Genomic DNA, 12,300 nt, shown 5'->3' on the forward strand with positions numbered 1-12,300 from the left:
AGCAAACATGTTATATCCGCCGTTCGCCACTGCTGACTAATCTACAATACTATTATGAATTTTGTATCTAAGCTCTGCGGCAATAAATAAATTACTAACTACAGTACGTACATTAAATTTGGCATAACAGAAAAATATCCTCGACCGATAGAATGTTTAAGTAAAGAACATAAAAAGGACCATAACCTCTAATTGAGCATTCCAGTCATCCGTATAATATAATTACAATCAGAAAACACACATGTACTGTCGTTCTTTCGAAAGACCAATCGCCAAAGACGGACCATTCTTCACCACGACAACGCGAGCTCAAGTGAATTTTTGAGCACTTAAAACGTCGGTTTGATGTGTCACCTGCCAAATAATTCTGATTTGGGACCCAACTGCTTCTTTTTTACCAGCATATCAAACAAAATCGAGGCCTACGTTTTTTGACACCTGAGAAGCGGTTGATGTACTTAAAAAGCATGTTTTGGAGGTACCTACATTAGAGTGGAAAAAGGGTTTAGAAAATTTGTTTAAATGCATACTACTAGCATATTGATCTTCTTGTGGAATATTTTCAGAAACAATAAAGTGATTTTTCTGTGATAAAATCGGTCCCTCCTACGTAAAGCGTTTTAAAGTTCTGAATTCACTGAAAGAGTGATCATCTAACAGATATCTAGGATTTTATAATAGTCCATGTGAGTAACAAGCCTTGCCGAATAAAACTGAGAAATGCTGAAGTCACGTGTTATGCTGATTTCAGTGAATTCAAAACTTTAAAACGTGCCCCTGTAAACTTGGCAATTTCGACATACGATACTTTACGTAGAGGGTCGAAATATTTGTTATTGTTCTCTAATCTCGAAATATAAAAAGGCAGCCCTAGTATAATGTCAGTGGAGTCTTAATAGAATTACAATGAACAGCAGACTTGGGACCCAGATTATTATGTAACGTAGTTCGAAGGGTATTGTAAGACTTCAAAGTGACGAGCAGTGTGTCTTCTGACTAATAACATAGTATAATAAGACAAATAGGGTAACTATACAAATGTATCAGCGCCTTGTACGGACGCACACACTCGCGCGACACTCGAATTGCAGAGCGCAGGTCGCAGGCGCCATTCATTCGGGTGCGTACAAATCTGGCGAATGCGCCGCAAAATTGTCTTATTACACTATGCTAATATTTTCTCTAAGTATTTATAATAAAGGCAAAATAAATAAAAAGCATTCAACTAACAAGCAGAACTAGTAGCGGTAGTAGCGGTAGCAGTACTGGACTTACTGCCGGCCATCTGCATGTGCGTCTTGCAGATGGGGCAGTTGTACTCATACGACGGGTTCTGTTCTTTCTTCTGCCGGTACGAGCTTGGCTCGGCGTCCGGGTCGCACATGCCGTGTACGTATCTGTCAATGAGGACGTAACTTCATTTAGATGGTAGGTGTATGCATAGGAGGATCACACTTGTCGCTGGCTTGAGCCAGTCAAATGAAAGTTTTGTGCATATTGCAATATGAGCGTAAAACTTTTATACATCATCAGCGACACACACGTCTTTTACACAACGGGCTATGTATTCATGTCGACTGTGAACTGGCAACCGGTAGTATCTCAATTTTGACAACTTTACACTGTCTTTACAGGCGAAGAAAAAAATTGTTTGCGTCATTTATATAGCATCTGATATATTAAATGAAAATACGTAGTTTTTAAATATTTTTATTACACATACACTATGTACATTTCATTTAATAAACCAGATGGTATATAAATAACGCAAGCAATTCTTTTCTTCACCTGTAAAGTCAATGTAAAGTTGTCGGAATTTAGATAGTACCGGTTGCCTGTTCACAGTCGATATGCTCAGAGAAAGACCTTTTTGAAATGCGCTATTTAATTTTTTTCGCATTTTTACATTACTATTCTTTTTCCTATTATTATCTTATTGGGAGATGTAGCCGAATTTATTTTATCTACCAAATAACTCACACAAAGAGCCCATTTCAATTATATTTATCTATTGGTATGCTGCAATCTGCAATTCTTTAATTCCAATCGTTGTGAGATTTAAATAAATAAAATATATATTTACACGCATACACAGTAACTTTTGCGTTTATAAAATAGAAAATAATTGATTTACAGTGAAATTGTGAAGGTACATTACAATTTAAATTATGACAAAGAACACAACTCAGTTGTAGCGTATACCGCTTACAGAGAATTTCCTACGATTCCTGCACTAGGCACCGCAGGTAATCAATAAAATCATTTTTAGCGATAAAATAATAATTATGATCAATCTGTATATTATGTTATGATTATTATATTACATTATCATATCATAATATTATATTAGATAATATTTCAAAACTGTAATCGAAAGTGTAGTTTATGGAGCAAATGCGACGGGTTCGATTCGCCGTAGATGTCTTCAAATTGGAAGTGCTATCTAGCAATGAGGCCGGCTACTGTACCCCGCGTTCCGGGCTCGTGGCGAGTTACCTCTTGCATATGGTGCACCGTATCATGTCGCGGTAGGCGGCGGCGCGGTAAGCGCGGCGGCAGAGCGGGCAGCAGGAGCCCTTGTTGCGCTGCTGGTAGCACGAGTCGCACACGGTGTAGTGCGCGTGCCAACGCGACGAGGGCCCCGCACCGGGGGACCGCGAACCGCAGTCCGAACACACGCGGCAGCACTGTCACAGACACGCACTTATATGTGTTGTGACGGTTACCTATCACATCCATAACCTCGAAAGTAATTTTGAGAGCAAAACGTTTTTTCTTTTAAACCTAACCTAACCGAACCTAATCGTGTCTTTGTGATAAACATCCAACATATCCTGAAAGAACAACGGTTTCGTTATAATTCAGTTTTCGGTGTAATAAAAATTCGAACAAACGTTACTTCGGAAAAAAACAATACGAGTTTGTGATAGGTTACCGTTGTGACTCTACTAGGGATGCACGACTTTTACCTTTGAACCGATTTTTTGGATCGTAATAATCGTAAATAAATCGATCCACAGACCGGATCGCATGCTCGTGAATCGCTCTCTTAAAAATCGTTTCAAAATTAATTTCGATAAAAAACAATTATTTTGACAGCCCAGATTTGAACCCTGGCTAGCTTTAAACGACTTTAGAGTGATATTTAGCCAGCGGGAAAAGACGTCTTTTATATGAACGTTCATATGGCACAGAACCAGCGACACAATCGCCAAATATTGTAGACTTATTGTACTTAGATGTTGCCAAAATGCTTTTCTTGTAGGCCAATATAAAATAGGATTAGCCTTACGATTCAATGGGGTTCAGAAAGACACTGTTTTGTTTAAATTACGAGTACGATCTAAACGATTCGATGCGCCTTAATGTTGAATCGATTTACTTAAAAATCGCAATGAAATTAATCGAAACAAAAAAATCCCTAGATTGTATACACTTGAATCGATGTACCCAAAAAATTGAAACGTAATGAGCATCCCTAACTCCACCTCACAAAAACTTAGTTACCAATTCCGGATCGCACCTCATTGTGCAATTAGATTCTCACATATAAAAATATAATAAGGAATCTGAGTGCACAATTTACCTAACTTATACAAAACATTAAAAAAGAAAAACCACAGCAATTGCAAGCCTCAGTAACAGTCAAAGTGTTCACTCATTGCTCTCGTCGCCGTAATTACACTCTTTTGGAAAAGATCCGGATCAAAAGTATTACATAAAATCATTGACTTACAAATAAATGGACGACGGGTCTAATACAAAAACCACGAAAAAAATGTCCCAAGTCAACCTATTTAAACGTAGTGACATGTAAAGGAATATGAAAAAGCTAAACCGTTGAATTTAAATTGTAATGTCATCGCAGTACTGTCTAACTTGCTTCGCTGTCAGTCGAACAAACAAAAAAAAGATTTTAACGCCCTATAAATTCGGACACTTTTTAGCGCGGACCCGACGTCCACATAATTGTAAGTCAATGCATAAAATGTTAAAATTAGTGTTACTGTAATTAGTTCGGACCGGGAGTAGTACAAAAGCGAGTTTATTTAGGTTACGAAAATTCGCTATCATTCCGTTTCACGGCAATGCAATTCGACCGATTCGTCGAGCTGACCTTGCACTTCCAGCCGTACTTGGGCACGGTGGCCATGATGGGGCGCAGGCACGTGGCGTGGTAGAGCTTGTCGCAGTGCTCGCAGGTGACGGCGCGGGCCTCGGCCGGGGCCACGCCCGGCGCGCAGTCCGCGCGGCACACCTGGCACACGCGGCACGAACGGCACGCCCAGCCCGCACGGACGCCTGCGTTTCGTCAAACTCTAATTATCATTTATTCCATAGGTAACAGTTTTACACTTGAAATAGTTCTTTTCACCTCACTAGCTCGGAAAGGCTTTCTTTCTCATTAGAAATCAGCGCGCAAAAGCTTTTTTTTGCACGCTGGCGTGAATTTTGAAATTCGAACTTGACGATGGACTGTCGTGCACCTGACTTTTCGTTTCGATGAAATAAAAAGATAATGGCACGTTCAATTAAGCGATTTGTCGTACATTAGTTATTTATGTAATATAAATCCGTAGCTATATTTTATTCTCATCATTGTTGACATTAAATTGACAATGATAACTAATTATGTTTGTTAAATAATTTTAATTCATCGAAGCACTAAAATAATTTCAATAATCACTTAATCACACAAAATAAAAGTACAAACAAGAATAAAAATTGATGAGGTGTAAATTCAGAACGCATCCGAAGATAAACTTTTTCTTTTCAATATAAAAGGTTTTATAGTTCAACTGTTTTTCTTTAATCTATCATTTCCCTCGCTATAGTGAAGTGAAAAGTTGTGTGTTTTGCTCGGCAGCAAAGTTGTTTTGCGTCTCGTGGCTTGAAACACTCGCTACGCTCAGGAATCTATACTTAAACTAAAATCGTAGCTTCCCTACAAATAACTATTGTTATGCAAAACTGCAAAGTTGTTTCTTGACGCGAGTACTTGTATTGAAACCTAAGCAAGCGAAGGAAGCTAAGATTCTTTATTACATCTACAAATTCCTGAGCGTAGCAAGGGTTTCAAGTGTTGCCGAGCGAAACATACATCTTTACACCTCACTAAAGCGTGGAAAATGTAGATGAAAGAATCTATTGAAAACTATTACATAACTGAATTTAAAATTAATGTAACGAACATGTATAACACTAGGTGAGCCCGTGCAAAATAAATATGTATGTCCAAGAGTAAATAACTATTATGGTAAAAGAACAAATAGACATCTCTTGCCAATTATATTTAATAAATTCGATTTTTTGAGAGGCAGAGATTTGTTAAGTAAATTCACATTGAAGAAAAACTTATACTTCTTGAAAGCATGCAAATTTAGTAAATTCTACACTGGTTTTGTTAAATGTACTCATACTAGGTATTGAGGTGAGTTTTTCCGCCGAAGAACCGCTTTCCCAATTTGGTGAGAAATAAATAAAATAAACAAAAGTTTTTTAATAAAAAAAGTTTACTTTCGGATGCGTTCTGAAGTTGCACCTCATCAATTTTTATTCTTACTTGTACTTTTATTTTGTGTGATTGAGTGATTATTAAAATTATTTTAGTTCTTCGACAAATTAAAATAATTTAATAAACATAATTAGTTATCATTGTCAATTTAATGTCAACAAAAATAAGAATAAAATATAACAACAGATTTATATTACATAAATAAATAATGTACGACAAATCGCGTACTTAAGGAATGGTGCTAGGGTAATAGGTCGCCAAGGTCACCGAAAGTCGCCGACAAGTGACGGCTGTAAATGTTACCTGGCATCTGCGCGAGGCCGACGCAAGTGCCGTGGTAGTGGGCGCCGCAGACCACACACGTCATCAGGTTGGCGATGTCGCCGATCGTGTGACACGTGCGGCAGTCGATGTCCGCAGAACCTGAGGCGTCACGACACAGAATATGTAAGTATAAAACAAATAGGTAAGTCTGTACGATTAAACGTCACTGATGCTGGATAAAACAATAAACGGAACAATATGTTATTATTATTGACAATTGTCTTGTCAACCACTGGTAGCTGTAAAGATATCTGGCTGAGTGAAGAAAACTTTCGTAACTTTCTAAGGTGACGCTGCGGCAAAAAAGTCGTTAAAACTCAATACTAAGATCTGCAACGATGAATGAGAAATTCGTAAGATCTGCTGACTCGATCTGTAGCTCAGTTGGTAAGAGCGGTAGCCCCGGTTTAGCAAACAGAAGCTGGTTCGAGTCCAGTCGGATCGAAGGAATTTTTCTTTCAGGTTTTTCGAAATTGTATCAATAATAATAACAAACTATTAATAATTGGAACAATACGTGTTTTGTTTTGTACAAAGACACTGTAGAAGGTGCAAACGAAGGAAGTTTGATATGTTCAGCCGGTGACGGAGAATGACCTTTACACAACAAAGCAACTTAAAGCTGCTGGTAGCCCAAAGAAAGCTGGAATGTGCAGTGAAATAAAAAACAGAAATCGAAATGGAGGCGCACGCACTAACTGACATAGGGCGTGTCATGGACCAAAGAAAATAGCGATGGGCGAGACGACTGGAAATGACCTGTGGAGCAGAAGTGTTGGAATGAAGACCGAGATCGGTACCAGAAACGTCGCCCGCCAGAAGGCTAGATAGGCAGACGACAAGCAAAGTAACCGGAAAAACCAGAGTGCAAATAGACCAAGATCAGAAAGGAAGGCGTGCAAATGAGGAGACCTAAAGAAATAGGTAACTAAAGGCTGAAGAAGAAAGTTATTGTAGGAGCCACGACAACGAACAGCACATCAATTCAGACAATAAACATGTTGTATCTTTGATATCATCATAAATACATCATACGTCCCACTACTGGGCTTGGGTCTCTTCAAAGACGAGGATTTAGGCCACAATTAAATTTTCCAAAGGTTGCAAACTTTTCATCACGATATTTTCCTGTTCGTTAGCGGAAGACATTTCTTCTTCACAAATATAAATAACTTAGTCCTTACAGTCAAAGGTACTTGAACTTGATAGTTATTCAGAAAAAAAAAACAGTCATCTTGCTTTAATGTACAACTACTGTAACAACATATCAACCGATTCTTAACTTCATTTCGAAAATAATTATATGCATATAAAAAATTATACACGTATATACTTACATACAACGGGCACTTGATGCAAATGGTCCTTGCAGAAGGCGGATCGCGTCTGGAAGTCAAGGAACCCTCCAGACGCAAGAACGCATGGTAAATGGAAGAACTTGCTGCAGCTCATCTGGGAACAAAGTTATAATAATTATTTACTATTATTTTAAACTGCCTCTGTGGCCGAGAATGGTTACCACGCCAGACTGAAACGCAGAGGTCCCAGGTACATTTCCCGGGGCGGGAGAAATATTTGTATGGCCTACATTTATTTCTCTTGTGAGTTTGAGTGTAATTTGTGGTTGTCTATGTGTGTGTCCATGGCACCATTGAGTGTGTGCGTTATTATTTATTTTCACCAATTGTTGTTACCAATATATGATATATATCCTTTAGAATGAATAAATTATAATTTTTACTGAAAAAATTATTTACATAATTTGATCCATAATTTCAAGGTCCATGTTGTGATGTACGTAACTGTATGGAGAAATTTGTTCTGGACACTCAAAAAACTTACCTTACAAGGAATACTAGCACCATGTTTGTTGCAAAAGGCACATTTCCTCGTCAGTGCATTGGTCACAATCCCTCTTATCCTCGCTTCTTCAATATGATCTTTATCCTCTTCAGGTCCCATCGTCTGGTCCTGGAAGGGAGGGCTAAACTCTATGCAGCACCGGTGAGTGTAAAACGCTCCAGAGGTCACTACTCCTGTCAGTTCTAAGATCTCCGCGTGACCAATGATTGAAAGCTCGTCCGTATGCTCCATATTGTAGAGAGGAGTTCTGGGGAAGATATAATTTAGTCATTAAAAGAACTTACCTGTAAGCGAAGTTCGATCGTAATTATACAAAGCTCTTCGTCCGATGAGATTAGCTTGAGATTGGTGCAAAGGTTTAAGGGACAGGAATTAGAAATACCAAACTAAAATATACTGAGGATAATGTACCTCTTCAGGTTGTTAATGCACAAAAAGACCTTAGCGTTACAATAACCCATAACCTTAAATGGGACGTACACATCATAGCCATAACCAAAAGAGCAATTTCTATGATGTATGTACATGATTGGGAAAGCATTTCACAGTATTACCAAGGAGTTATTTATAAAAATATACAAGACCTATATGCGTCCATTGCCGGATATATGCTTTTCAAATTTGGCGTCCCTATTTTAAAAAAGACATTCTTATGTTGGAGAAGGTTCAGAAGAGAGCAACAAAAATGGTTCAGTCCTTAAAAAACAAATCATACGAAGAACGCCTCCAAGAACTAAAATTGACTACTTTGGAACATATAGAGACTTACAAAATACTCAATGGGCACTAAAATGTGCGTAACATGAAGGATATCTACCTAATAAATCACAACAGCCAATTGAGGTGTCACTCTCTGAAGCTAACCAAGCCTCCATGTGCTAGCAACCCCAGAAAACACTTCTTGCCACTTCGCGTTACGAAGTTGTGGAATTCGCTCCCAGAAACAGTAATCAGTGCTCCGACAGTGAATAGCTTCAAAGCTAGACTTGATAAGCATTTTGAAAATTAACAACATACAAGTGCAGTGATATACACGCACCAGCACGTAGAGCTGTGTATTATTTAAATAATAATAATGTATACGCTTTTATAATAAGATTCCGATTGATATTCAAAATTTGCTATTTACGAGGTTCAAAATTATTGTGAAACAAAACTATCTGCGTAGTGACCCGTTTAGCTCTTGCAGGTAGTCTCAATAAAAGATGTTTAAATTAAATGTTGTTTAGTTTCTTAGAAGACAGTCTTTCTTCAAAAATCTCTAAGCAACAAACTGAGAGTGTACTGCAATGTAATAAAACCGATCTGGACTTAAGGGATACAATTGTGGTCAATAGCCAGCAAAACAAATTTACTTAGCCTTCAAAAAGCCCAAAATAACAACTGCTGCACCCTGGTACGCTCGCAACTCCGAAATAAAGAACTATGTGGAAAACGGTTCTCGAAGAGCTAAACACTATACAGTTCACTACTCATCATCGCATCGACATCGACTAGGAATTCATCCTAACCCATTGCCCCAAATACTGTTGCTGCTAAACAAAATTAGAAAACTGAAAAGAGCGGATGTGCTGTACAATTAAGGGCAGATAAGGCAATGGCCTTAATCTTCTGAAAAGCCCTATATCTTCCAATTCATCTGATTAGTCTAGTTGACTGATTGCATATTTCAAAGGAGAAAAAGAACTAATGTTATAATGATAAGTGTATTCAAATGTATATTTACAAAGAGCAACCCCTAGAGTTTCTTGCTCATTCTTTTCAGGGGAATCTGCCTTATGAATGAGCTGCAGAGTTTAATCAGTATGATGGTTTCAAGTGTAATTTGCTTACTTATGAATGAAAGATAATTGGATTTTGACTTTGCATTACAACAAGTACCAATCTCGAGTAAATCATTACGTATATTTCAAAAGTGACTATCAATCAATATTCATTACAAATTGATTATACTATGCAAATAAAAAGAACATTCTTGTAACAGACAGTGTAAAAGAGGAAGAACATACATAATTTAATTTCCAGTGTACATTGTAAACCCCTTTTTATTTCAATAAAATACTATACAGGATTTAACGAGTTCTTGGGTTTTCGCGATTGTTACACATAGGAAATGAAACTATTTTTACGGATTTAAATCGCGTATATTTGTTTTTTCAAACAAACCGATGTTTCGGGCCCTTTACACGTCCCATGCTCACGGTTGACTGGACCGGTTGATGGGTCCTGTAAAGGGCCTCAAACTTCTACGCGCAAATAAAAAAAAAACAAAAAATTTACGCGATTTAAATCCGGAAAAATAGTTTCAATTCCTAACTATACAGGATTATTTATAAAATAATAATAACCTCGCATGACCATATCAATAACATCATAAAAACAACTTTTGTTCCATGACTTAATCATCAGATCCCCCGGTTCCGCCGAGGCTTGCATAGAATTTTTCTTAATGGTAAGAAAAAAAATTAAAAGTAACATTTTCGCGGCCAAAGTACATACAAAAACGACGAAAAAACAAAAGAACACCAAAACACTTTGTTTCAGTTTTGCCGTTTTCTTTCTTTTTAAGTAAGCGGTACAGGTAGGTATTTTTAATTCTTGCAACTATGAACACGGGGCAGTTGGTTGTATGAGGTTTTCGTTTGCCTGTTTACATAGTTCATTATTAATAGGTAGATATAAAAGTTGAGAGAAGTGGACAGTGGTGAATTTTCATACTTCAAGTAAGTAGTCGCAGTTGCAGGCTTTGTCCGGGAAGAAGTCGCACGGTCCACAAATGACAAACTTTCCGTGTTCGTTTTATGAAAGAATGCAAACATTTCCGAGCATGTTTGAGAAAATAAATATATTTAAATAGCTCACTCGAAGCAGTAATAACTCTGCGTAAGAACGGGAGTTGCTTGCACATTTGAACTTACCGTACTACCAAGTACAGATGTAAAAAAGTGTCAGATAGTACTACAAAAACTTAACAAGTTTATGTTTGGTAAATCTATTTTGTTTTGTAAAAAGTCATAGAACAAAAGTTGTTATCTATATAAACATCATGATGTTAGTAATATAGTCCTGCGAGTTAATATTTTAAAAATAACCGTGTTTAACATTAATGCGAGTTGTACCAATACTGACTTGCACTTATTGAAGGCTTTCTGGCGACGACTGAGAGGCAGGCCAAGCGGGTGCGGGTTGGCGTCGGCCATCTCAGGCGGGGGGGACGCCAGGCCGGGAGGCACCGGCGTGGTGGGCGTGCTCGTCGGAGTGGCGGCGTTGGTGGGCGTGCCGCCGCCGGAGGCAACGGTCGGAGTGGTGCTGCCGTCACCTTCGATGTCCTTGCATAGGACCTGCCGCATCTCGCCTTGGCCAAGTTGGCTCCGCTCCGATAGGTTGCACAGAGCGCATAGTTTACCTGGCCTGTGGTACGTCAATGTAAGAAATATAGCAACCGAGTTAATGAAATATATTAAAATCAGATTTCAAAACTTTTTTGTTGTTGTTTTGTTTAAATTACATCGATTTATAACATATTTATTGTTCAACTTATATCTGAATGAGTAAAAATACTAGTAGATTAATTTGCATGTCATAATGCCTCTTTAATCATAAACAAAAAACTATTTTAAGTAAGAAAAATTGGGACAAAGTTAGAGGTAGTTAATAGTACATCTGTAGATCTGAAGATCCAATCCACATCCACTCACTTACGAGATATGGCAGTTTGGAGTTCAAGTGTTTCCCACTCTTGATGATTTTATTTTCAAAACTTATAATGTCATGTAACTTCAGATACATTTATTTATGTTTATATGTTGGATTTCTTTGCTGATCTAAGAGGTTAGACTTTAGGAACCGTTTGGTACATATAACTCATTATTTGATAATTTTTTGGGTTGGATCGTTTTTGTTTAACTACATCCAATTTTCCTAGGTACTATTTCTATTGAATTATATATAATGATAAGTACCTACTGTAGAAGAAAAGTGAAAATAAAAAAATGAACAGTGAAGAGGTGTGAGATAAGTGTTGACAAGTAGTTGTTGTGTGTTTAATTGTGTGGTGTTGTTATTTTTCTGTAGTGTTACTTTAAAATATCCATAATAAACCAATGCATGCGTGTGAGAGTGTATTTGTGCGTGTTTGTGTGCGTGTGCGCGCGTGTGTGTCTAAGTTAAGTATGTTAGATAACTGTGTCTCCTTACCACTTTTCCGGCATATAAGGCGGCTCCTCCGGCGCCGGCATGGTAAAGTCATCCTCGTCCATCATTTCATCCAGAGCATCGTCACGACTACCGCGATGCCTCTTCGCTCCGCGCACGGACCCCGGGTTGCCTCTATACCTATACCAACAAAAACTCAAGTTAACTTGAAAGTCACGGGGTGCACGAAAAGAGGCTTCTTGCACAAGACGTAACATTGCTTTACTGTACGTCAGACGCACCTTGGGCAACAATCGACAAGTACGTTACGCCGGCTACCAAATCCTTTTACCACAATGATAAGCATCACTTTGTATGTCATTGATATGATAAAAAAAGAAGACTAAAATCATCAAGACAAAATTACATAACATTAAATACATAACATTCAGTAAGTGTCATGA

General features: G+C 37.9%; 1 protein-coding gene across 4 annotated transcripts in view; it reads right to left on the reverse strand.

Moving 5' to 3' along the window:
• Window positions 1-12,300, reverse strand: part of LOC113231673 — a 94,096-nt gene that overhangs the window by 80,088 nt on the left and 1,708 nt on the right. For 3 of the 4 annotated variants that reach the window (XM_026466126.1, XM_026466124.1, XM_026466128.1), the window contains exons 3-10: window positions 11,900-12,037; window positions 10,832-11,113; window positions 7,682-7,949; window positions 7,177-7,291; window positions 5,819-5,938; window positions 4,118-4,302; window positions 2,497-2,687; window positions 1,231-1,397 (exon numbers count right to left, since the gene is read on the reverse strand). In XM_026466126.1, the coding sequence (XP_026321911.1) occupies window positions 1,231-1,397; window positions 2,497-2,687; window positions 4,118-4,302; window positions 5,819-5,938; window positions 7,177-7,291; window positions 7,682-7,949; window positions 10,832-11,113; window positions 11,900-11,964 (1,393 nt within the window). In that variant the 5' untranslated portion in view covers window positions 11,965-12,037. The remainder of the gene's footprint in view (window positions 1-1,230; window positions 1,398-2,496; window positions 2,688-4,117; window positions 4,303-5,818; window positions 5,939-7,176; window positions 7,292-7,681; window positions 7,950-10,831; window positions 11,114-11,899; window positions 12,038-12,300) is intronic. The other variant, XM_026466127.1, reaches the window with a different exon arrangement.

This window comes from Hyposmocoma kahamanoa, unplaced genomic scaffold (genome assembly GCF_003589595.1).
Source record: "Hyposmocoma kahamanoa isolate Upper Pololo Valley unplaced genomic scaffold, ASM358959v1 66, whole genome shotgun sequence".
Classification (NCBI taxonomy): Eukaryota; Metazoa; Arthropoda; class Insecta; order Lepidoptera; family Cosmopterigidae; genus Hyposmocoma; species Hyposmocoma kahamanoa.